Below are 27,683 nucleotides of genomic sequence, written 5' to 3'. Positions count from 1 at the left end.
GAGGAGTCAAAATGACCCGTGTCATACGTTTTTCGTTCATTGTCATATCCAATTTATTTACTTGGTTAATGAAATTATATGACTCTTTCTAATTTTTTCTCCTCTTTCTGAAGATGTTTTAGTATTTACAAAATATTTTAATTTTCTTTGCCATTTCATTCAGTATACGTAGAATGCCGGAAGTGGTCAATTTGACCCCAATGTAATTTCTCTTCTGAATATAAGTAAACTATCCAACAACACAGTGGCAAGAGTGAGCAGTAACGCAGAGCAGTTGCTCCTCATTGTTACAACTTGGCACATGTACATTCCAGTCTGCCACAACTTATGTTGTGTCACTCAGGCAGTCTTTGTCCGTGAAATGTTTTTGAACATGTATCGTCAGCATGGACTTTCTGATGAAGAAATGTTACATCTCTTAGAGAATTCCGAAGTTGAATCGGAAACTGACTTCACCGATGAAGATGATGATTATGTACCTGACAAGTGAAGATGAAGCCTTTGTGAACAAGGGGCGATTAGTGGAAGAGGTTTCAGATGCTGATATATGTCAATCATCACCTCTTTCACCAGAGCAGGTACAGCTGGAAGCATCTACAAAGATGATTGCAAGGGATGGAACTGTGTGGGAGATTGGAAATTATTCATATTCTGGAAGGCGGTCAGCTGTGAATGTTCTGCAGGATGGGAGGAGGTCCTACTGCTTATGCTTGCCAGTGAGTAGACAGGTCTGCCTTCTATCTTATTATTAATGAAGCAGTGCTATGCCTCATGAAGAAATACACAGGATCAAATGCTCAAACAGTACTAAAAACAATGACTGGACTGTGTCACTTGAGGAACTAGAGAAACTGATAGTCATCTTGTATGTTCGCAGTGTATGTCTGTGGATGATCTCTGGACGCATTCTTGGGGGCCTGCTTTTATTAAGGACATTATGCCAAGGGACAGATTTCAGGGGCTTAGATTTCTCCATTGTGGCAGCCATCAAATTCACTCTTGTATCTGAAATTTTGGGAAAGTTCTTCAAAAACAGTATTCACACTTGCCGCCCTGGAGAAAATGTATCAATTGACTAGCAACTGTTACCAAGCAAAGCAAGAGGCAGGTTTACTCAATTCATGTCCAACAAACCAGACTAATACGCTCTCAAATTCTGGCTGGCTATTTATTTAACGACAGAGTGTATATGTAACACTTTCCCATACCTTGGCAAAGAGGACATATATAGAGAGAAACAACCACTTGGAGAATATGTCGTTCTGCATCTCATGGAGCTATTTGTAAATCACGGAAGAAATTTGACCATAGACAATTTCTTTAAGTCTCTTCAACTTGCTAAAAAAGTCAAAGAAAAGAAAACTTCATTAGTTGGTACAATGAACAAGATCCACTGTGAAATCCTCGATGAAGTAAGGAAACCAAATGCTGAAATACATTCCACCACAATACTACACAATAGTGGTGACACAGACTGCACCTTGACTGTATACCAAGGAAAGAATAATAAAAATGTCATTCTTCTGAGTACGCTGCATACTGCAGTAGCAATAAGCAAGGAAGGAAAGAAAAAACCTGAAAGCATAACATTCTACAATGCAACAAAGTATGGGGTGGGTGTGGTTGATCAAATGATCTGTAAATATACTACACAGGTTGCATGTAGGAGATGGCGAATGCATGTCTTCTACAACATACTGGACATGGCGGCAATAAATGCATGGGTCATCCGTAACATAGTAACGAACAAGAAAATGAAAAGGAAGTAATTCATACGTCAACTGGCAATTGTACTCAACGGATTGAAAGAGCAAGAACATCAGGCAGAGGAAGAGAATATGGGACTGATATCACCTAAAAAATGGAGGAAGTGCCAATTCAGAATCTGCAAAGACAACAAGACCAGTGTAAAGACTACAAAGCCTTGCAGAAAATGTGCACGTTAAACAGAAATCACCTGCGCTAAATGTGTCTATCAGCTTCAGATGACTTTAATGAAAAGTAATACAGAGCTGTTTGTAAACCCAGGTGAGAGTAAAATGGACCAAATATACTGAATGTGTCTTGAAAATTGTATGAATAGTTAATAAGTTAAAATTTATAATTAAGGAACTTGTTAGCAGTAGTGACAATAAATTTGTATGATACATTGTTGTTCAAATAAATTAGTAATTATTGTTTATAATTTAAATAACTGTTGTGGTTACTAGAAATAATGTACGGATTAAGAAAAACACCAGAGTACTTGTTTAAGTCAAATAGGAAAATATTTTATGTGGTGTCAAAATTACCCCTTTCCACCTTTTTAGGAATGTCAGAAACTCTGCCATTCTAGTGTTAAAGTGTAACCCTTGTCTTCGTTTATAAGATTCTTTTAAAAAACAGTCCCAGTAGTGAGATGCAGGGGCATCCACTTGTGTCTTTTCATGCAAGCTTGTCAGCTTTGATATAGTGTCAGTTTTTACCTGGCTTCCTCTTGAAGAATCCTTGCAGTTAATTGGTGAAAAACTGAACAAGGAGACAACTAAGTTTTGTCGCAATGTGCCCAAGGCAAAGTTCTTTTCATTCAGTGGAAAAGTTTTTGAGCAAATTGATGAAGTGGGTATGGGGAGCCCACTGCCCCAATAGTCACCATTTTATTTATGGAGGATACTAAAAACACGGCACTGAGGATGGAATTTTTAAAACCTACTTGTTTTTGAAGGTATGTTGACAGTACATTCATGGTATGGCCACTTGGGAGGGACCTACATCTACATGATTACTCTGCAATTCACATTTAAGTGCTTGGCAGAGGGTTCATCGAACCACAATCATACTATCTCTACCATTCCACTCCCGAACAGCGCGCGGGAAAAATGAACACCTAAACCTTTCTGTTCGAGCTCTGATTTCTCTTATTTTATTTCGATGATCACTCCTACCTATGTAGGTTGGGCTCTACAAAATATTTTCGCATTCGGAAGAGAAAGTTGGTGACTGAAATTTTGTAAATAGATCTCGCCATGACGAAAAATGTCTTTGCTTTAATGACTTCCATCCCAACTCACGTATCATATCTGCCACACTCTCTCCCCTGTTACGTGATAATACAAAATGAGCTGCCCTTTTTTGCACCCTTTCGATGTCCTCCGTCAATCCCACCTGGTAAAGATCCCACACCGCGCAGCAATATTCTAACAGAGGACGAACGATTGTAGTGTAAGCTGTCTCTTTAGTGGACTTGTTGCATCTTCTAAGTGTCCTGCCAATGAAACGCAACCTTTGTCTCGCCTTCCCCACAATATTATCTATGTGGTCTTTCCAACTGAAGTTGTTCGTAATTTTAACACCCAGGTACTTAGTTGAATTGACAGCCTTGAGAATTGTACTGTTTATCGAGTAATCGAATTCCAATGGATTTCTTTTGGAGCTCATGTGGATCACCTCGCACTTTTTGTTATTTAGCATCAACTGCCACCTGCCACACCATACAGCAATCTTTTCTAAATCGCTTTTCTTAGATCATTTTAACTGCCTTCATTCCAGCATCAAGTTCATAATGGATGTTGAAATGGCTGGGAAGCTTCCATTTCTAAATGTCTTGCTTTACAGAAAGGATGATGGGATACATTGTTTATCAAAACCCCACCCTCATGGACCATTAATTGCGTGCATCGAGCTGTCATCCATCATTCCAATGCATGTGAGTCCTGTGGCCATTGGTAAGAAGATTATATGCCATTTCAGATGCAGAAAGCTTCACACAAGAGCTGGATCATCTCAGAGTTGTGTTTGAGGGGAATGGCTGTACAGACAAACAGACCCATCATGCTTTCCAGTTTGGACCTTCACGGGAACCATTAGAAGATACTTGTAAATCGGTGCCTGTCCTACCTTTTGTTGAAAGTGTATCTTCAAATATAAGAAGAATTTTAAAAGGATATGAGATCAAAACTGTTTTTCATCTGATTAGAGTCAAGATTAGAGCGCTCCTTGGCTCAGTGAAGAATGACTTGGGATTGAGGAAGTCTGGTGAGTACAAAATCTCCTGCTACAGTGAGAAAGCTTATATTGGTCAAACAATTCATACCATTCAGGACTGATGTGTTGAGCACCAGACCACACACATTTGTTTCAACTTGAGAAATCTGTGGTGGCAGAACACAGTCTTACCAAGGGACATAAAAAGTTGTGTGGAGAGATATAAGTAGTTGCCCCTATGTCTTGCTATTGGGGCTGTGATTTAAAAGAGCCAACTGATATTCGACCATTGGACAATCTTATTATATTTTCACTTGTGCTGGAGGGCAGTTATGATTATTTCTTGTGTACATGCTGTTGGCCTTCAATGATGTACAAAAGAACCGCTGCTTGCGGTCTGAATTCATTTCCAGTGAATTCATGCAACAATATTCACACCTGAAAATGGCACCCAGCTAGACCACAGAAGTATTGTGTCAAGATGTCCTCATGATCTGGCTGCAGACCTGAGAAGAATTTTATAATACAAATGCATTTCTTGTACTAACCTGAGGAATAAGTTTTAATTTCACTTGTGGACTTAATGTAATAGCTGCAATCTACATTTGCACAACACATTCAGGTGTGCACATGGCTGAAAAATACACACACATGCACTCATTCACATAACACACATCTACAAAGACTGGGACTGGCACTCAGTATATGGCCATGCCTTGGCCTCGAAATTTGGACTCCGACCTCACACTACTCATTGGATTTAAGAACAGCGGAAATCTAACAGACATTTTTACTTAAGTTTGTGTAACAGTCCCTGTTGAGATATTCATTTACAGAGTAGAAGGAGTTGTCTACCAAAAAGTCATTCAAACTCTGTTTAAACTGTGCTTTATCTGAAACCAAGTTCTTAATGGTTGCTGGCAATTTATTGAAAATGTGTGTTCTTGCATATTGGACCCCTTTTTGAAACAATGTAAGTGATTTTTGGTCTTTATGTAGATTGTTCTTGTTCCTAGTACTGATACTATGAGGGTAGCTCAATAACTAATGCCCCACATTTTTTTAAAAAGCCGTTAGTATACATAGACAAACGTCCTTGTTGGTGCTTCACATTTCATGTTCGTTCTGTGTGCCGGTGAAGTTTCAAACCATTCTGGTAGATGGCAGAGCCATGGTGACAATCTTCTGGTATTGTGATGCTGTCATTCTCATGGATGTGATGCTAAGAGGGTCAACCATCAATGCAGAGGCATTCTTGAAGACTCCGAATAAACTCAATAACCGTTTCCGACGTGTTTGATCACATATGAATGCAGCAGACATCTTGCTCCAACGTGATAATGGATCCCCATGTGCAAGCCTGAAAACCAGGGAACACATCGCCAAATTGGGTTGGACATCATTACCTCATCAATTCTACAGCCCAGTCCTGGCACCCTCAGTCTGGACTGCTTAAAGATTCTTTATGGGGAACACACTTTGAAGATTACAGGAGTGTCAGTCATGCAGTGAAAACATGGCTACACCTACAGGATAAGAGTTTTTACCAGCAGGGAATGCATGCTCTTCCACAACGTTGGCATACAGCTATAGAATGTAATGGAGACTGTGTAGAAAAATAGGACATGGACAAGACATGTTGATGTATATTGTCGCCAAATTCTGACTCTTAACAATAAAAAACTTCTGAGGAAAAAAAAAAAAGTGGCCCATTACCTACTGAAAGACTGTCATATGTATTGAGCTATTGGTCGGAAATAGAGAAATATTATTTGCAACAAATTTGATTAACGAATAAATATACTGAGAAACAGTGGTTAGAATACCCTGTTCCTCAAACAGCTTTCTATGTGATGTTCTTGAATTTGCACCACAACTGAGTCTTACTAACACTTCTACACTCTAAAAACCTTTGCTCAGTTTGATGAGTTACCCCAAAATATGATCCCATGTGACACAATAGAATAAAAATAAGAAGTTATTTTGTATGTCGTACCTTTGACATCACTCACATTACAAATGCAGACTTGTTTAGTCACTTCAGCAATTCTGTGGCATTTCCTTCCCAATTAAATTTGTTATTGAGTTTAATCCCAGAAATTTAACACTATCAATCTCTTCTATCTGCATGTCTTCATATGTTATACACATGCTGGAAGGAAATCTTTTACAGTGTGTAGCAGGTGTTTTCAAACTTTAATGACAGTGAACTAGCTTCAGACCATTTATTAATGTCAGTGAAAATATGAATAGCAGCCATTTCTAAATCTGTACTTGACTTGCTATTTATTGCAAAGTTTATGTCATCTGCAAACAAAACAAACTTTGTATCTGCCAATGTAACACTCTCTTTCTCCTCCCAAACAGGCCATGAAGGCCCAATGGTACCGACCAGCAGCCTTCTCATCCTCAGCCCATAGGCATCACTGGATGCAGTTTTGGAAAGGCATGTGGTCAACACACTGCTCTCCTGGCCATTTGTCAGTTTTCCAGACTGGAGTCGCTACTTCTCAACCAAGTAGCTCCTTAGTTTGCCTCACAAGGGCTGAGTGCACCCCACTTGCCAACAGCACTCGGCAGACTGGATGGTCGGATGGTCACCCAACCAAGTGCTAGCCCAGCCCGACAGTGCTTAACTTCGGTGATCTGGTGGGAACCAGTGCTACCACTGCGGCAAGACCATTGCCAATGTAACAGACAAGGGGTTTATAATGTACATCATAAAAATCAAGGGACTTTCCCTTGAGAAACACCACATGTAATTAATTCCCATTCAGATGAAGACTGACTGCTTACTCCACAGATATTTGTTTCCTGTTCGTTAGGTAACACTCTAACCATTTTGCAGCACTGTCAGTGACACAATATTCTAATTTAGTTAAGAAAATGCTGTGATTCACACAATGAAAGGCTTTTGACAAGTCACAGAAGATGCCAGTAGCCTCTAATTTGGTATCTAATGAATTAAGAACTTTCTCGCTGTACATGTAAATAGCCTTCTCTACAGGGTGGTCCATTGATCAGGACTGGGCCAAATATCTCACGAAATAAGCATCAAACAAAAAAACTACAAAGAACGAAACTTGGCTAACTTGAAGGGGGAAACCAGATGGCACTATGGTTGGTCCGCCAGATGGCAGTGCCCTAGGTCAAACAGATATCAACTGCGTTTTTTTTTTTTTTTTTAAATAGGAAGTCCCCATTTTTTTATTACATATTCATGTTGTACGTGAAGAAATATGAATGTTTTAGTTGGAACACTTTTTTCACTTTGTGACAGATCACGTTGTAATAGTCACAAACATGTGGCTCACAATTTTAGAGAACAGTTGGTAACAGTTAATTTTTAAATTAAAATACAGAATGTAGGTACATTTGAACATCTTATTTTGGTTGTTCCAATGTGATATATGTACCTTTGTGAATTTATCATTTCTGAGAATGCATGCTGTTACAGCAATAAATGCTCAAAATGATGTCTGTCAACCTCAATGCATTTGGCAATACGTGTAAAGACATTCCTCTGAACAGCGAGTAGTATGCCTTCAGTAATGTTCGCACATGCATTGACAATGCGCTGATGCATGTTGTCAGGCATTGTCAGTGCATCACGATAGCAAATATCCTTCAACTTTCCCCACAGAAAGAAATCCAGGGACATCAGATCCAGTGAACGTGTGGGCCATGCTATGGTGCTTCAATGACCAATCCACCTGTCATGAAATATGCTATTCAATAACGCTTCAACCCCACGCGAGCTATTTGCCAGACATCCATCATGTTGGAAGTACATCGCCATTCTGTCATCCAGTAAAACATCTTGTAGTAACATCAGTAGAACATTACGTAGGAAATCAGCATACATTGCACCATTTAGGTTGCCATCCATAAAACAGGGGCCAATTATCCTTCCTCCCATAATGCCACACCATTCATTAACCTGCCGAGGTCACTGATGTTCCACTTGTCGCATCCATTGTGTATTTTCCGTTGCCCAATGGTACATATTATGCCAGTTTACGTTACCACTGTTGGTGAATGACGCTTCGTCGCTAAATAGAACCCATGAAAAAAAATCTGTCATCATCCCATAATTTCTCTTGTGCCCAGTGGCACAACTGTACACGACGTTCAAAGTCATCGCCGTGCAATTCCTGGTGCATAGAAAATGGTACAGGTGCAATCGATGTTGATGTAGCATTCTCAACACCGACGTTTTTGAGATTCCTGATTCTCGCGCAGTTTGTCTGCTACTGATGTGTGGATTAGCCACTGCAGCAGCTGAAGCACCTACTTGGGCATCATCATTTGTTGAAGGTCGTGGTTGATGTTTCACATGTGGCTGAACGCTTCCTGTTTCCTTAAATAATGTAACTATCTGGCGAACGGTCCAGACTCTTGGATGATGTCATCCAGGATACGGAGCAGCATACATAGCACACGCCCGTTGGGCATTTTGATCACAATAGCCATACATCAACACGATATCGACCTTTTCCGCTATTGGTAAATGGTCCATTTTAACACAGGTAATGTATCACGAAGCAAATACCATCCGCACTGGTGGAATGTTACTTGATACCATGTACTTATACGTTTATGACTATTACAGCGCCATGTATCACAAAGCGAAAAAAGTGGTCCAACTAAAACATTTATATTTCTTTACGTACTACACAAATATGTAATAAAAAATGGGGGTTCCTATTTAGAAAAACGCAGTTGTTATCTATTTGACCTATGGCTGCACCATCTAGAGGGCCAACCATAGCGCCATCTGGTTTCCCTCTTTAAGCTAGACGAGTTTCATTCTTTGTAGTTTTTTTGTTTGATGCTTATTTTGTGAGATATTTGGCCTGGTCACTATCAGTGGACCACCCTGTATAATAAGAGCTCTTGTTGGTGCCATGAAGGATGTTCAATACCCCTTTGGTCCAGTCCTTCTGATCCTCTGATCCAGAGGCAACTAGGCATGACAAGCCACATATCAAAATGTTAGCAGAGCTTGTTTCCCTTTGGACGTGGGGGATTAATCTAAACCCAAGAATCATTCATGTCTTGATTGTTGGTAGTAATATCCTCCTAGCAAAGTTGTAATAGTGGTTTGTATTTTTCAGAATCTATTCTTGCTGTTAGTTTCTAGGCATACTTGGCAATACAATGGGGGCTCGAACAGTACTTGGAGTGCATTGCCTGCAGAAGGAGCAGCTACACTATGAACGTCATATTTGTGGGCAACCTGAGGTAGGAGGTGTCACATTACTGTCAGCGTGGCTATGTGGAGCAGAGGTATGTTCGGTACAGCTGACACGTGACCTGAATTGTCCAGGTAACTGCTACTGTTGGATACAGTTTTGCGTCATTTCTGATTTAGAGAAAAATATTGACTTTCTGAAGATAGCAATCCATCTCACATGCAGGTCGATCATGTTCAGGGTCAGATTTCTCATTGGTTTAGTTTTATCAAGGGTCTGAATTTGGTAGTCCATGATTCAAAAGAGATGATGAGTGTAAGTGAGTTGTGGTCCCAGTTAATGCAATTGCAGTTTAGATTATGTGCCTTAGAGTGGAGTAAGAAGCTAGGAGGGAGAGCAGAGCTAAGTCATCTGGTATTAAAAAACATCAGTAGTTCTCTGGTTGTTAGGGGTAGTGGTTCAGATAATATATTGTCACACTTTGCTAAGCTACCTTTTCCTCTCATGACTATTTTTAAGGGACTAGCTTCTGTTGCTATTAACACCTTGCAACAGCTAGTAAGATTTTTGCTTTACTGTGGATGTGGAAAGGCAAGTTAGTATGTTTGCAATACCTTAGGAAGTCATTTTGCGACTTCCATATCTGTTGTGTCGCGGTTTCTTGGCTGAGTTGGTGAGCCTCACTCTGAAGGAGTGGGAATGTTTTCAGGAGTTGTGCATGACAATTCTGAGAGAGTGTGTGTCAGCTGATGTCAAAGGTGATTTAACAAATCAATAATTCTTTTGACATATTTGCAATTTTTCCTTTAGGAATGGTCAGTTTCCTGAATGATTAAAGTACTTAGTATTAAAGCTGCTTTATAAAAAGGGACAAAGGGATAATGTAGAAATTTTAGTCCTGGTTCTATTCCATCAGTATTTGCTAAAGTTATTGAAAAGGCTGTGTATGTAAGGATAATTGATCATTTTATATCATACAATTTGCTATCAAATGTATGGTTCGGCTTTAGAAGTTGTTTAACGAGTGAAAATGCTGTATTTTCTTTTCTCTCCGAGGTACTGGATGGGATAAACAAAAGGTTTCGAAAGCTAGGCATATTTTTTCATTTAACTAAAGTGTTTGATTGTGTTGATCACAAAATATTGCTCCAGAAGTTGAACCATTGCGGAATATGGGGAGTAGCTCACAATTGGTTCACCTCTTACTTTAGCAACAGGCAGCAAAAGATCATTATTCATGGTGTTGAGAATGGCTGTGATGTGGGGTCTGAGAGGGTTATGGTCAAGTGGGGGGGAAGGGGGGGGGCTGCTCCAGGGATCAGTGTTGGGGCCACTCCTGTTCCTTATTTATGTAAATGATATGCCCTCTAGTATTACAGGTAACCCTAAAATATTTCTGTTTGCTGATGACACTAGCTTGGTAGTAAAGGGTGTTTTGTGCAACATTAGCTTCGTTTCAAATAGTGCAGTTCGTGACATAAGTTCATGGCTCATAGAAAATAAACTAACTCTATGTCACAGTAAGACTCAGTGTTTACAATTTCTAACACACAATTCAACAAAACCTGACGTTTTAATTTCACAGAATGGGCGTATGATTAGAGAAACTGAACAGTTCAGATTTCTAGGTGTTCAGATAGATAGTAAATTGCCATGGACAACCCACGTTCAGGATCTTGTTCAAAGAGTTAATGCTGCCATTTTTACTGTTTGAATGGTATCTGAAGTGAGTGATCATTCAGAACAAAAAATAGTCTACTTTGTTTATTTTCATTTGCTTATGTCATATGGTATTATATTGTGGGGTAACTCTTCTCATTCTAAAAGGATATTTTTGGCTCAGAAACAAGCGGTTCTGTAATAAGTGGTGTAAGTTCACAAACCTCTTGTCGACCCCTGTTCACTAGTCTGGGTATTTTGACATTGGCGTCTCTGACACACACACACACACACACACACACACACACACACACACACACACACACACCCTTTACTGTCACTTCTTGTTAACAGTATTAGCTTATTCCCAAGAATAAGCTACTTTCACTCAGTTAATACCCAGCAGAAATCAAGCCAGCCATTTGGATCGGAATTCTTTAACTCTTGTGCAGAAATATGTGCAGAGTTCTGCTGCATCCATTTTCAATACACTACCACTAAAAGTCAAAAGTCTTAGCAGTAATCCACGCACATTCAAATCGAAACTGAAGTGTTTCCTCATGGGTCACTCCTATTCTGTCAAGGAGTTCCTTGGAATATTAAGCTGATTCTTGTTGTATTGTTGACTGCATTTACTTAAACGTATGGCTTGACATTTTTTGGTTCATACACATTTTATTTTTTCCTGTTATTACTTTTATGTTGTAATTTCATGTATTGACACATTCCATGACCTTGGAGATTTGCTCCTCAATTTGGTCCTATGGAACTTGATGTGTAAATAAAATAAAATAAGAAACACAAACTGTGACTTGGATAGTGTATTATTTGCAGTCTGATGGTTAAGAAGATGCTCGAATACAACATTTTCAAATATTTCTGAAAAAGCCAACAAACCGTAAATTGGTCAATAGTTTTATGATATCTCTTCATCCCCTTTCTTGTAACCAGGCTTAACTTCAGCATATTTTAACCAGTCTGGAAATGTTCCAATGTAAGAGATTGATTACACAAATAACTTAAGTAGAACTCAACTCACATGAACACTCTTTGATTAACTTCTTTATTATATTATGATAACCACTTGACTACTTTGATTTTAAGGATTTTATGATGGATGCTACTTCTTTGGGAGAAGTGAATGTCATTTCCATTTTGCTTAAGTTATTTGTAGAGACTGATCTCAGGTATTCCATTGCACTGGTAACTGAACCTGATAAGTCCAAGCTGTCAGTAACAGAAACAAAGTACTTGGTTAAGAGGTTTGCAACACTACATGCACTTATTACCAATGTTTCATTTATTTTTAGAACTATCTGTTCCTCTTCCTTCCTGACCCCACCTGCCTCTGTCATCAAAGTATCCCATATAGTTTCTGTTTTGTTGCCTGATGTTGTCATGTTGTCATCTCTTTCTCATAATAAAGCTGCTTAGAATTCTGGATTACTTGCTTCAATATTTTGCAGTATTATTTGTAAAGCATTATAATGCTAACATCAGAGCTGTTCATAGATAGTAAATGCAATTTCCTTTTTGTCCCACATGATACCTTTATTACTTTTGTAATCCATGTTTTTTTTTTTCTTCCAAACTTTTGTTTGACTAGAGATACCTGTAGTGGGAAACAATTTTCAAATGAGGAAGTAACTTTATTAATTAATGTTTTGTATTGTCCATTTTGTATTGTAAACATCTATCCAGTTCAAGTCTTTGAGCAGTCTCCTGAAATTCTCAATTTTTGACTGATTTATCACCCTTCTATACTCACATTTAAATATTCTACATGCTGACAAGTTAAAACATACCAAAACTTCTTTTTTGAATTGACTCTTCTTTAACACTAGTTTGTTCAGGTAGACAAGCTCTGCAACTCAATACTGTGATGCTACTGCTTGGCTGACATGTTTTTTTGTCTTGCTGCAGAGAGAATTGATGATTCCTATGTTTCACTCCCTTCCGCACCTCCATTAGCCTGCATGATAATTCCTTTCCATATTTGTGCTGACTTGAGAGGTCGATCGGGCATAGTTGAAGGGTGAATGCATCCTCCTTCCATATGCAATTTCAGATGGAAGTGTGCATTGTAAGCAATTATGAATTACGGGAGACACACATCCCAGTTTCCATGCTTGCTACTTAGTGATGGCTAACCATTTTAACGACTGCCCTGTGAACACACTTGATGCATCCATTTCCTTCAATGTGTGCTGGTGTAATTCTTAATTCTGTTATTTGCAATGGTCTGTTTAAGCAGTTCACTCGTGAAATTCATTCCTTGATAACTGATTATGGTTAATGGTGATCGAAACTTTAGAATCCACTCTTCCAAGCCAAAAAATTGGTGGCGAAGCCTGAAAGGTACTATGCAACATAGTCAAGTTCATGAACACTGCAAAGAGAGATTTGCTAAAAGATTTGACAACAACAAGCCAGTGTATGTTCCAAAAGAGACCAGCAAAGTCAATAAGCATTCACTACCACAGCGACTTCGGCTCAGCTGAAAACATCAGAGGCAGGGTCAATAGATCTTCAGCACAAGTGCGACACTGTGACATCATCTGTTCAGTGTGGATGTCGATGGCCGGCCAACTACAGTGCCAATGCGCTAACTGTTTTGTGCATACAACTCCCCAGTGTCTGTGTTGGAGCAATCACAAAACATCTTTTTGCAACACTTTAGGAATAAGCACATGTGACTGTCCACAGTAATTTTGCAATAAGATCACACCATGCTGGACAGAGAGGCTATGTTGACGAGCAAAATATGGGCACTCAAAGGAATCCTTAATGTTTTTCATTGGACATGGGCATGCAGTACAGATGTAGTGCACAAAGGTTGAAGTTGGAGGAGGAGGAGGATATTAGCATTTAACAGCCCTTTGACAACAAGGTTCAAGTCAGGTCCTGCTACTGTGGCCTGAGCAATTTTGCTATAGTGCAGTAGAAAAGTCTGTAAAAGTTCAGTGTCGTGTGCATCAATCTGGCAACAAGATGTTTCAGTAGCATCAAACTGAGAATCAGGACCAACAGGAAGGTGAGGAAGGTCGTCAGCATTTGCATGCTTTGATGTTCAAAAATGGCTCTGAGCACTATCTGACTTAACTTCTGAGGTCATCAGTCACCTAGAACTTAGAACTAATTAAACCTAACTAACCTAAGGACATCACACGCAGCCATGCCCGAGGCAGGATTCGAACCTGTGACCATGGCGGTCGCTCGGCTCCAGACTACAGCGCTTAGAACCGCACGGCCACTCTGGCCGGCTGCTTTGATGTGGGCATGCACAATGTTTCATACTGGTACTGTGACAATAACAAAGCCTAAATTTGCAGCTTCTGAGCCATGCATGGCGGAACAGGTTTGGACGGATGAAACAAAGACTGAAATGGCTTACAGTTCGACACTAGGTAAAACTTCTGACCAACAGATAATGGCGAAACTTTCTCACACTATAGATACAAGGATGGTTTGAAAAGTTCTTGGAATGGAAAAGAAAAAAGGACTCATATCACTGAAACTTTTGTTATTTTTCAATGTAGTCTCCTTGTATATTAATGCACTTGGTCTAATGGTATTCCAATGCCTTGATCTCATCTCAACAATGAGTTTCCTCCAGCCCTGCAAAATAGTTGTCAACTCTGGCTATCAGTTCTTTGTTTGAAGTGAATCTTCATCCACCAAGAAAAACTTTCGGTTTTGGAAAGAGATGGAAGTCTGACAGAGCCATGTCAGGTGAATAAGGTGGGTGTGGCAACAGTTCATACCGTAGTTCATGTAATTTTCCCACGATGGCACATGTGTGCTGGTGCACATTGTCTTGATGGAAGGTGACTTTCTTCCTTGCTATACCTGGCCTTTTTTTCGTGTATCTTTTGTTGCAATATGTCCAGGAGGCTAGCATAGTATTCTCCAGTAATTGTTTGCCCAGTGGGGAGATAATCTACCAACAGAATCCCCTTCGCATCCCAGAACACTGATGCCATGACCTTTCCTGCCGAAGGAATTGTATTTGCTTTCTTTGGTGGCAGAGAATTGCCATGTTTCCACTGCTTTGACTGTTGTTTTGTGTCTAGGGTATAGTAGTGCACCCATGTTTCATCTGTGGTCACAAACCAGCACAAAAAATCTTATTTGTTTCTCCTAAAATGGGCAAAACGTGTCCATTCTCATGCGTTTTTGATCCAGTGTCAAGGATAGCGGCACCCATCTTGTAGATAATTTTTTTCATTACTAATTATTCAGTTAAAATGTGATATACCCTTTCAGATGACATCTGGAAAGCGTGAGCAATTTCACGCACTTGCAATTGGTGATCCTCCATGACCACGTGGGTTTTCTGACTGTAGCCACTGACCGCACACAGCAAACTCCAACCAATTATGATCAGGCACTTTTATTAAGTTCATGTAGTTATACAAAACACAAGAAAAACACTACAGAAATTCACAGCATGCACATTGCAACCGAAGTCCACAAGACCGAACCAAAGAACAACGAGTCCCCAAAGACCGTTTACTCTGCACTTCGTAGGTGGCAGTTACGCAAGGTCGATGGTCGCCACAGAGAACCCCCCCCCCCCCCCCCCTGTGTAGTGGTGTTGTGGGATGCTCGCTGGTTGATAGAGGCATGTGTGAAGAGTCCGTGCTGTCTGTGCAGGGTGGACTAGCGCTGGTATAGTCCACCATCCATTGGGGGGGGGGGGGGGGGGGGGACTGCTCAACCTGCACGCGTGAACTGGACTGGCACGGAAGATATTGGTGTTGCAGTACAGGTGGAGAGGGGGATGCGAATCTTGAGCATCCTATCAGTGTTGAACATTGCAGCTATGCCAGCCGTATCCACCTCATTTGGGATTGGGACTGTGCGCAGGATGGTGATATGTGACATGGGGGTTGACTCGCATGATGTGTCCCCTATGCGGAGGATGAAGATGGATCCCTCGTTGAGCTGCAAGGAAAGCTTGTCACGTGGGCATTCATAGGCATTGACTGAGATGCAGAGTTAGTTGACAGTGGACGTAGGGGGCCATAGTGGAGGCGGTGTGGAAAAATAACGTAGTTCAGGAGAAACACTGGAACACACTGTTGGGCATTGCCTGCTGACACTTGTGACAGGGTGATATCACATGCAACATGTGCTTGGGCCTGATGTATTCCTAACGTAACCCAGGGAAGGGTGTCAGACAACTCACCACCATGGCACATGAGGGCCGCTTTCAGAGTCCTGTGTCACTGCTCGACCAGTCTGTTGCTCTGTGGGTGGTAAGCCGTAGTGTGGAATCTTTCCACCCCACAGAGTACACAAAGTTTGTTAAACAGCAGGGATGGAAACTGCCTTTCCTGGTCGGTGGTGATGGATGTAAGGCAGCCGGATCGAGCTATCCAGGAGGATATGAATGTGTGTGCTACGGAATCCGCTGTGATGTCCTGCAGGGGTATTGCCTCCACCAAACGTGTAATGCGGTCATTGACAGACACAGGTAACAGTCCTACAAGGTCCAGATGCACATGTCGGAAGTGGACTTTTCGGATGTTGAATTTACCTAGACAGGGTTGTGTGTGCCTGCTGACTTTGCTGCGCTGGCACTGTAAACAAGCACGAGCACAGGTACGACAATCTCTCTTCACATCAGCCACACAAAGTGTTCTGTAACAAGGCACGTAGTAACCTTAGCACCAGGATGTGAAAGGTTATGTAATGTAGTGATGAATACCTGGTGATGCAGCACAGGGGGAACAATTGACCGGGCGGTGCTTATGGACGTATCGCACCACATTGGCCCGACCAAGCCCGGTAGGTTGCGGGATCGATCTGGAGGGAAGTATCTGTGTCCTGTCAGAGGTTGTGCAATTCGGTATCATTGTCCTGTAAGTGGGCCAATTCATCAGAATTAATGGGGTACGAAACTGCAATGATACGTGATAAGTAGTTGGCCACCACATTTTCTGAACCTCAGATGTAACGGATGTCTTTTATGTATTGGCAAATTAAGTCCATCTGCCGAAACCTACATTGGGGAAGGTCAACAGTGGGGTTATACATAGCCTCCATGAGGGAGCGATGGTCTGTGAAAATTGTTATGTTCCTTCCTTCGATGTCTGTGAAGAAATATTTTACAGCTTCATAAACTGTGAGCAATTCTCTGTCAAATGCTGATCATTTACATTGAGCTGTAGATAGTTTTTTGGAAAAGAAACGGAGTGGTTGTGTCATGTCACTGAAGTGCTGTTGGAGGACTGCTCCAATTGCAAAATCATTTGCATCTGCTGTAATAGAGATACAGCCATCTGGGAAAGGGTGGGCGAGAGTGACACCACATTCTAATGCTGACTTGAGGTCTTCAAAAGCTCTCACCACGTTGTCAGACCACTGTACTCGGTGACTGCCTGAGGTTTGTTTCCCGGCCAATGCGTCAGTCAAAGGGGCTTGAATTGCTGCCACCACCAGCAGGTTACAACTGTAGAAATTGATAGTTCCTAAAAACCGGCATAATTCATGAAACAACACTGGGAGAGGTAGATCGCGAATGCAGTCGACCCGCTCCTGAGGGGCCGTATAGCTTCCGAAGTGACGGTGTACCCCAGTTGTAACTTGTCATTATTGATCTCGACTCCATGTTGTGTCAATAAGTCCTGTATTGTGGCCAGGTGGAGTTCATGTTCTCTGTCAGAGGAGGAAAAAATGAGTATGTCATCAAGGTATGCGTAACAATATGTGCAGTTAAATAGAAGTGAGTCTATAAAACGTTGCCAAGTTTAGTCTGTGTTTTTGAGACCATAAGGCTTGTAACAAAATTTGTAGAGGCTGAAAGGTATGATCAACGCTGTCTTTGGTATGTCACTCTGTTCCATGGGTATCTGTAAATAGGCCTTGCAGCAGTCCAAAACACTGAAGATGAGTGCTCCGCTAAGTGCTTTAGTGAAGTCGTGCATATGAGGTATCGGATAATTGTCTAATATGGTCCATGCATTGAGGCGGTGATAGTCGCTGCAGAGTTGCACTGTGCCGTCCTTTTTGGGAACTAAGTGTATGGGCGAAGACCAGTTACTGTCTGACACATGAACAATACCTGCCCGCAGAATTTTCTCTACTGCAGGCCTTAGCGAGGCGTAGTTTGTGTGGCGGCAGTCGGCATGCTTTATGACACACTAGTGGCCCGTATGCTGTGACAATTTTGTGTGTCGTGCCTCGGCGAGAGCTTGCGTAGCCGACAATATGGCATGGTTCAGTTCGGCGTTGTGAGCTTGGAGATCGTCGACTGCAGAGCGCTCGGACTGCAGCTGGGCAAAGGAGGTTGCAGCTTGGCTGTCCGTCAGTGAAGAACACTCGATAAGAGCCATGTCGAAATCATCATGAAGCTGAGGGGGAAGGGGGGGGGGGGGAGGGGCGAGGAGGTGACTGAACACACAATGTGAGTGGATGAGGCATGATGCAATAATGCAGTGGACTAGAGGTCTGGAGAAAGTCCGAAATGGAAAAGGAAGTCAATGCCTAAAATTGGATCTTCTACATCACCCGCATAGAAGGACCAAGTGTACTGTTTGCCAGGTATGAGTTCAATAGGTAACTCGGCCAAACCGTCGACACAAAGTGGCAATTTATTTGCTGCTCGAAGGATCAGTTTGGCTGATGTCATGACTTTTACGGTAAATGTGGTAGGTATGACACTATCATCTGCTCCAGTATCATCAAGAAAATACCAGTGTGAACCTAAATCTCGAGCAGAGGCGCAAAATCGCAATTGTGTGCCAAGTGATAGGGCAGAACCATGGCAGGTGTGTCACGTGAGGTGTTTGTGGGGCGGCAGGATGGGTAGGCATATACATGGTCCGGTGTGGTTGATGCAAGTGTCCCTTCGACCAGCACAGAGGGGGACACATTAAACGGCATACCGCTCTGAGGAGGGAGCGGCCATGTGTCTGGACCCCGAAACTGGACAGCCGCGTGGTCCATGTTGGACGGTAGAAACTCGGGCGAGGGGTTTCTGGGATCTTGAGCTGGAGGAGCATTCTGTTGAGCGTAGAATGCTGTAGAAGGTGTCTCCGCCAATGTGTACAGCACCCGGTGTGGTGTGCCGGTGGAGGTTAGGGTCATCTTGCCGGTCGAAGCAAACACCGGAGATACAAAAATTCCCGATGTATTAGTAGCACATGGGGTAAAGCGTTGCGCTACACACTCAAATGTTCATTCTGCCATCATGGCGTCCTGCACTGCCGGAAAAACTGGAGATTGTGTCATTGTCTATTGGTGTGAAACTGGTGGTACACAGCAAGTGAATGCAACGTATTTTCGCGAATCAGGATCAGCAACGTGGGTTTTCTGGCTGTAGCGTCTGACTGTGCATGGCAAACTCCAACCAGCTACAATCAGGCACTTTTATTAAGTTCTTGTAATTACACAAAAACAAAAAAACACTACAGAAATTCACAGTACGCACATTGCAACCTAAGTCCACAAGACCAAACGAAAGAACACTGAGTCCCCAAAGACCATTTACTCTGCCCTTCGTAGGTGGCACTTACTCGCAGTCGATGGTCGCCACAACCACTTTGTGCACTTTTGCAATGATTTCTGGGGTAATGACACTCTTTGGCCAACCACTGCATGAATCATCGTCTAAGATTTTCCGCCCAAATTTAGATTCGTTTGTGTATTCTGGAAACTGGGATGAATGTCCTTTGCTTTCATACTTTTCTTTATGAAGTACTTAACCACTGCTTAAATCTTGATTTTTTTTTCCATCTTTTCAAATCACTACTTAGGAACAATAACAGAGCCACATCACCACCACAGCTCTCTTCCAAGAGCACTGATGTGGCATGTGTTTACAGACAACAGTCCAATGAATATCACGTGAACAGCTCATTGCGCTAACGCTGTTCTCTCGTGGTGATTCTGAGAACTTTTCAAACCACCCTTGTAACAGCAAGTGCTTCCTTCTCCTTTTACAGTGAGTCTTGGTCAAAAACTTGGAAGTGAAAACAATCAGCTCTGACACCTCCAAGTAATTTAAACAGAATTGAACTTTTGTAGTAAGCTGTTCCAAGTAGCATTGGAATATGTCAGGTGTGGAATTGCTGCCAAAACCTAAGTGCAAACATTTGAACAACCCCAAATATGTGTTGAAAACAGACACTTTCTGAGACTCCTCATCGAGCATAATTTGCAAATACACATTGTGTAAGTCAATTTTTGAAAAATAGTGGCCTGCATCAAGTCTGTCCATTAATTTCTCAGGGCAAGGCAACAGATCAGTACCAATTATTATTTTTGGATTCACAGTGGATTTAAAGTCAATAGAAAGACAAAATCTTCCAGAAGGCATTGATAAGATTACTAAGGTAGAAGCCCATTGACTAGCCTGGATAGGAGCAATAACACCATTGTCTTTCCATTTTTTAGTTTCACTTGCAACTCTGTCTCTAAGTGCACGAGGATGGGACAGCCCGAAAAAACTCAAGTTGTGCATTGTCCTTCTTTTTAACGTGTGCCACAAAATTATTTGCTCTTCCAGGTCCTTCAGAAAATAAATCTGGAAACTCCATAAGCAATTGAATAACACTGCCTTTTGGGTTGAAAGAAACAGAAAGTATGTTGTCCTGAATATGAAGACCAAACAAATCAAATTAATCTAACCCAAATATATTTTCACAGTCTCAAAAACACAAAATTGTAAATGTCACTGTTCTAGTGTGAGAATGGAAGGTGGCAGGCAAACTATGTGTACCAAGCACTGGAATGTCCTGACCATTATACACAGTAAATTTCATGCAAGATTTTGCCAATTGTGGCAAGATCAACTATCCATAAGCAGCACGATTAAGCAAAGCAACAGAAGTACCACTGTCTGACTGAAGTTGCACAAAGTGTCCGGCAATGACTATGGTCACAAACAGTTTGTTTGACTGTTGCTGCACAGCACTTGGGTTGGGTGATGGCACATTCAGAAGTTGGTCATTACTAGTACTGGTAAGTGATTTAGAAAAAACTACCTTCACTGAATGAGCAGGTGCTCCATGCTTATGAGAGCGAACATGGATAGAGTTCTTTTTCTGTTGCAAACACAGAGACTGTACATGACCTGGCTTTCCACAAGTAAAGCGAGTCACATTCGGTGAAGAGCAATCGTGTCTTTTATGTGTGGAAAAGCAGCAAGGACATGATTTCACAGCAGACACACATGTTGACAGTTGTTTAATCTGCCCACAGTGTGGTGACATGTTTACTGATGGTGGTTGGTCGCAAGGCCGTAACTGTTTGTCACTTAGTGTTTCACTGCAAATGGTACCTACCTCAAAGTTCTTCACAACCCTATCACATGAGTCCTGACGTTCAATAATTTGTAACACGTGTTTCAAAGTAGGTTCAGAATGTTTGAGAATTTGTTCATGAATCCTGCTGTCCGGCACACAGTACATAATTGCATCACAAATCATTGTGTCACTGTAGAACTGTCCACAGCTACATTGAAAGCAACACTGCCATGTCAGACCCTGAAATTCAGTGACTGACTGACATTGTGTATGTTCTGGCTTTTTTCACAATTGAAAGAACTTGTAATGAGCTGCAGCAACCTGAACCTGATCCTCTTAATATTTAGTGTGGGCAGAAATTAAATCTTCAAAAACTAGCAACTCCGGTCTACTAGTTATGAATAGTCTCTGAGCAAGGCGGTAAACTCGTGTGCTGGCTGTTAACATGAAATAAGAATACACTTGATGTGTAGCACAATGAGCATTGAACTGAGCATACAACTTGTTCCATTCCTCTTGTTGTTCATTGTAAGCATGGAATGGTGAAATGCAAGGAGGCGGTGCCACAGATGTCACTGGCTGTTGGGGCAGAGTTGCAGCAGTGGCTTGTGCATTAATGAGTTGCTGGACTGCTGTCATCAGCTGTGACATTTGGTAGCTCTGAAACTGAGTAAACTTCATTACATCAAAGCCAGCAGCAACTGGACACAAAGGTGCAGGTGATGTGGGAGGTAGGTAGGAGGCCATTTTAATGAGAAAAGTGCCACAACAAAGTAATTAAAAGCAATTCAAATACACAAATAGCAGAAACATTGTGGGTAGTCAGCAAGAAAGAACACAATTTGTAGCAATGCTCCCCTGAAAGAAAAGAGAGAAATATTCGTATTCAGTGACACACTGTGACAGAGCAGCAAAGAGCAAAGGCAGTGTCAGCTGCTGTGAGAGTCAGCACCAACACAAACAAGGAAGAAGAGAAATTGCAATGGCCAGTAGCAGGAATCCAAAATAATCTGTACATTTAACTTTCAAATTAATAGAACTGTTTATTTCTAAAAAGGAAAGAAACATAACTTATTGTTATGAGGTGGCTTCTGTGTTCCTACATGGAAATGCTGTTACACGCTTTGATACTTGCAGAACACAGGCTACGTATTATCTCCCTCTTTCTCAGTACTGATGTTCTCAAAGTCCGTGACTGAACTGCGGCCCGACCAGCACTGGATGGCATATTAAGTCAGTGCTGAAAGGGAGATCTAACCACTGTCTTTCTGGAGGTGTGGCGTTGCCCTTTCTTTTCTTTGGTGGCATGGGTCAGTACATTCTTGATGTCATTTTCCAGCGTTGCACTGGTCGGTGCGCGCTCGATGTGTTAGGACTGCACAATAATAATGTGTATGCCACACTGACCAGTCATAATCATGTCTGATGTTCTAGCAGCAGAGTATACAGATTTATCAAGACTCCATTGTGAGCCAAAAAAGACATATATTCTTCATCGAAACCATGTAAGCTCTGCTGTATGCACGTGGTCAATGACTCACCACTGCTTTGTATGTATGTGTGTGTGGGAGAGTGGGGAGGGGCTTTGGTGCTTCTGGCAGGCATATACTGACACTTTAGTAGTCAGCATTCCAAGACAGCACCATCTCACGCATCTACTCATATGAGATAGCTGCATGAAAGCCTCTCACCCTCCAACACTTAAAAGGAATGTCTCATGTTGTCCTACATTAAAATTATATACGTTGTTAGTGATGATATCAGGCCAAGGGGATGGAAGATGTTTCGTATTACCCTGAAAATTTGCTAAAAGCACAATACTAACTTTACCGAGGTCTAAGTCAAATTTCAATAAAATGTTAAATAAAATTTTACTTAGCATTTCCCAAAATTATTACTTTACTAGTGTTAACTCCTGTCAGAATATTCATGATACTTTTCACTTATTGCAATTTATTAAGTAGCAAAACATTTTCCTCTAGCTAATCATTATTTGGAATCATCAGCATCAAAATTATAAACAACAAATTTGCACATCATGAGAAACAAAATACACAACAATGTACAGTCAGTAGTTTCTCAGTGTATTAATATTTCAATAATTTTTTTCCTCAGAAATGTCATAAATTACGTAAATAATACTAAATGTTTCTCAGTGAATCTAAATGTTTCGCCACAGCAAAAACCATATTTGTCCGTACACAACTAATATTATACCATTATTCAGCCTATTATTGCCATCAAATTCTTTCTTTACCAATCTAGTTAAGTAGAGGAGTATATTCCCATTAGTTAAACTACTACAAAGTCAGGTTCCATAACCATCACTACTTTGCATAATATTTCTCATGGATCAGCAATACAACTTCCTCATCACCTGTTGTTATTGTTGGGTCTTCAGTCCGGAGACTGGTTTGATGCAGCTCTCATTACCTATACCAGCTCTCATTACCTATACCTCATATATTCCATTGTACTTCATTATGTTGTTGCTTCATTGCTACCTCATTACTTCATTAAATTAAAAGAAACCTGCATTGCTTAATGTACAAGAGATTACTTTAAAGAATTACACTCCATAGTAACCAAACATAATACTGTAGGCAAATCTCCGCTGTCCATAACACAACAGGCAGAATATCAGTTACTGAATTCAATATTATGAAAAGGAAAGTTGCCATTCATGACGTAGTGAAGACGCTGAGCCACAGAGAAGCACAATGAAAAGACTGTCACACTATAAGCTTTTGGCCAACAAGGCCTTTGTCGAAAATAGACCCCCCCCCCCCTTCCCCCCCCCCCCCCCCACACACACACACAGAAGACTGCAACTTCTGGCAGCAGAAGGGTGTGATGGGAGTGGCATCTGGGTGGGGCTAAGGAGGAGGCTGGGGCAGGGAGGGGGAGGGTTAGCAGAGAAGGGGTGGTGGACAGTGAAGTGCTGGGCAACACCCAAGGTTGAGGTGGAGAGAGGGTAGGGCAGCATCTAGGTGCAGTTGGGAGGTTAGACGGAAGGGGACGGGGGGAGTTGTGGAAAAGGAGAGAAGTAAAAAGACTGGTGGAATGAGGGATGTGTAGTGCTGGAATGGGAACAGGGAAGGGGTTGGATGGGTGAGAAGAATGATTAATGAAGGTTGAGACCAGGAAGATTACAGGAACATAGGATATATTGCAGGGGGAGTTCCCACCTGTGCAACTCAGAAAAACTGCTATTGGTGGGAAGGATCCATATGGCGGCATAGGCTGTGAAGCAGTCATTGAAGTGAAGGATGTCATGAGGGGCAGCATGCTCAGCAACAGGGTGGTCCACTTGTTTCTTGGCCTCAGTTTGTCGGTGGCCATTCATGCAGACAGACATCTTGTTGGTTGTCATGCCCACATTGACTGTAGCACAGTGGTTGCAGCTTATCTTGTAGATGCAGGTAGCCCTGCCTTTGATGGGATAGGTGATGTTTGTGACTGGACTGGAGTAGATGGTGGTGGGAGGATGTATGGGCAGGTCTTGGATCTAGGTCTATAAAAGGGATATGAGCCATGAGGTAAGGGGTTGGTAGCAGAGGCTGTGTAGGGATGGGCGAGTATATTGTGTAGGTTCAATATACAGCGGAATACCACTGTGAAAGGGTGGGAAGGGTGGTGCTCAGGACATTTCTGATTTCAAGGCATGACGAGAGGTCGTCAAAACCCTGGCGGATAATGTAATTAAGAATCACAGTCCACCATCCAAAAACTGATCCTAACCTTATGACCCTACCCACTGACAAAGGTTCCACAACTGTTGTTTTGAACTGCAAGGATTACCTGGCAAAAGGACTCCACCAGCTGTCAGATACATCCACCTACAAATCTTGCCACAGTAACCCCATTCCAGAAATCCAATAGGATCTCCAGTCTCACCTCAAATCCTTCGACGCATCCCAAAACCTCTCTCTGGAGTTCATATCTCTGCTTACCCCTACCACTCCCTGCACTCCTACATTATATGTATGTGCTTTGTGAAGTCCATAAACCCAACCATCCAGAATGCCCCATGGTGGCCAGTTACTGTTGCCCCACTGAGAGTCTGTACTCTCTTAAACCAACTCCTTCCACCTATTACCCAGAACATAACCCCCTATATGAAAGATATCGACCATTTCCTCCACTGCCTCTCCACAGTTCCTATCCCTTTACCACACAGTGCCCTGCTCATCACAACTGATGCCACCTCCCTTTACACTAACATCCCTAATGCCCATGGCCTTACTGCTGGTGAACACTACCTTTCACAACACCCAATGGATTCTAAATCAACAACCTCCTTCTTACCCGCCATGACCAACTATATCCTCACCCACATTCACCCACAATTACTTTCCTTTAAAGGCATTACCTACAGACAAATCCGAGGCATGGCTGTGGGCACCCACATGGCATCATCCTATGCCAGCCTATTCATGAGCCTTCTAAAGGAATCCTTCCAAAACACCCAGAATCCTAAACCACTCACCTGGTTCAGATTCATTGATGACATCTTTGCGATCTGGATCAAGGATGAGGACACCCTATCCACATTCCATCAGAACCTCAACAGCTTCTTCCCCATTTTCTTCAACTGGTCGTACTCAACCCAACAAACCACCTTCCTAGATGTTGACCTCCACCTCAAAGATGGCTACAGCCGGCCGCGGTGGCCGTGCGGTTCTGGCGCTGCAGTCCGGAACCGCGGGACTGCTACGGTCACAGGTTCGAATCCTGCCTCGGACATGGGTGTGTGTGATGTCCTTAGGTTAGTTAGGTTTAAGTAGTTCTAAGTTCTAGGGGACTTATGACCTAAGATGTTGAGTCCCATAGTGCTCAGAGCCATTTGAACCATTTGAAAGATGGCTACATCAATATCTATGTTAATATCAAACCTACTAACCACCAGCAACACCTCCACTTTGAAAGCTGCCACCCATTCCATACCAAGAAATACCTTTCGTACAGCCTAGCCACCTGTGATCATCGCATCGCTAGTGACGAGCGGTCCCTCTCAAAATGTACCGAGGGTTTCACTTAGGCCTTCACAGGCCGTAATTATCCTCCCAAGGTTGTCCAAAAGCAAATCTACCATGCCTCATCCTTCCAGTCCCACACAACCTCCCAAAGTCTCACCGTCCGTTCACAGAGGAGCATTCCCCTCATAACTCAATACCACCCAGAACTGGAGCATTTGAATTACATTCTCTGCCAGTGTTTCGAATACCTCTCATCATGCCTTGAAATGAGAAATGTCCGAAGCACTACCCTTCCCACCCTCCCACAATGGTATTCCACCGTCCATCGAACCTACATAATATACTCATCCATCCATACAGAACCCCTACTCCCAACCCCTTACCTCATGGCTCATTGCCCTTCTATAGACCTAGGTGCAAGACCTGTCCCATACATCCTCCCACCACCACCTACTCCAGTCCAATCACAAACATCACCTATCCCATCAAAGGCAGGGCTACCTGTGAAACCAGTCATGTAATCTACAAGATAAGCTGCAACCACTGCCCTGCATTCAACGTGGGCGTGACAACCAACAAGATGTCTGTCTGCATGAATGGCCACCGACAAACTGCGGCCAAGAAACAAGTGGACCACCCTGTTGCTGAGCATGCTGCCCATCATGACATCCTTCATTTCAATGACTGCTTCACAGCCTATGCCGCCATATGGATCCTTCCCATCAACAGCAGCTTTTCTGAATTGTGCAGGTGGGAACTCTCCCTGCAATATATCCTACGTTCCTGTAACCCTCCTGGCCTCAACTTTCATTAGTCATTTTTCTCACCCATGCAACCCATTCGCTGTTCCCATTCCAGCACTACACAGACTTCATTCCACCAGTCATTTACTTCCCTCCTTTTCCACAACCCCCCCCCCCCCCCTTCACTCCAACTGTCCTCTGCCATCTGTCTAACCTCCTTACTCCACCTAGCTGCCCTACCCTCTCTCCACCTCAACCTTGGGTGCTCCCCAGCACTTCACTATTCACCGCCCCTACCCTGCTATCCCTCCACCTCCCCACCGCAGCCTCCTCCTTACTCCCACCTAGTTGCCACTACCATCATGCACTGCTGCTGTAGCACGCAGTGTGGCTTCAGCTGGCTGACAAAGGCCTTGTTGGCTGAAAGCTTATATGTTTTTGTCATCCCTGTCTAAGACTCGGCATCTTCACTATATGGTGAGTCCCAACTTTCTTTTTCATAATACTGTTACATTCCATCCTGGATTTTCCATTGTCTGAGTTACTGAAATTTTGCCAACATATTCTGAACTGAGGCCTGAAGGGCAAGACAAACTTTTGTATGTTTATGCAAATAGTACTGAATCATCTATTTAACATGTTGTTTCTTTCTGCTACCTTATAAACATTTATTGGCTCACATATTTGCTGATTACTTTAGTTTTTCAATATTACCTCCACATATTTCAACAGTTTTATTTTACTATTTTAAATTGCCCTTTGTCTAAAAGAAATTTATTTTAGACACAAAATTATCATCATTACTGCAATCAAAAACAAAACAAGACAGCAAATCATAAAATTCAGCAAAATTTATATACCATATTGTACAGGATTCAATCTTCTTGTGGT

The 27,683-nt window shown here is 42.1% G+C and overlaps 1 protein-coding gene across 1 annotated transcript in view; it reads left to right on the top strand.

Annotated features, from left to right (window-relative positions):
• Nucleotides 1–27,683, top strand: part of LOC124593920 (neurogenic locus notch homolog protein 1-like) — a 73,113-nt gene that overhangs the window by 17,578 nt on the left and 27,852 nt on the right. Inside the window, exon 2 of the mRNA XM_047132270.1 lies at nt 9,100–9,252. Within this exon, the coding sequence (XP_046988226.1) occupies nt 9,100–9,252 (153 nt within the window). The remainder of the gene's footprint in view (nt 1–9,099; nt 9,253–27,683) is intronic.

Source organism: Schistocerca americana, chromosome 2 (assembly GCF_021461395.2).
Source record: "Schistocerca americana isolate TAMUIC-IGC-003095 chromosome 2, iqSchAmer2.1, whole genome shotgun sequence".
Lineage (NCBI taxonomy): Eukaryota > Metazoa > Arthropoda > Insecta > Orthoptera > Acrididae > Schistocerca > Schistocerca americana.
The sequence above is the reverse complement of the archived record's forward strand: the minus strand, read 5'-3'. Positions and strand labels throughout refer to the sequence as shown.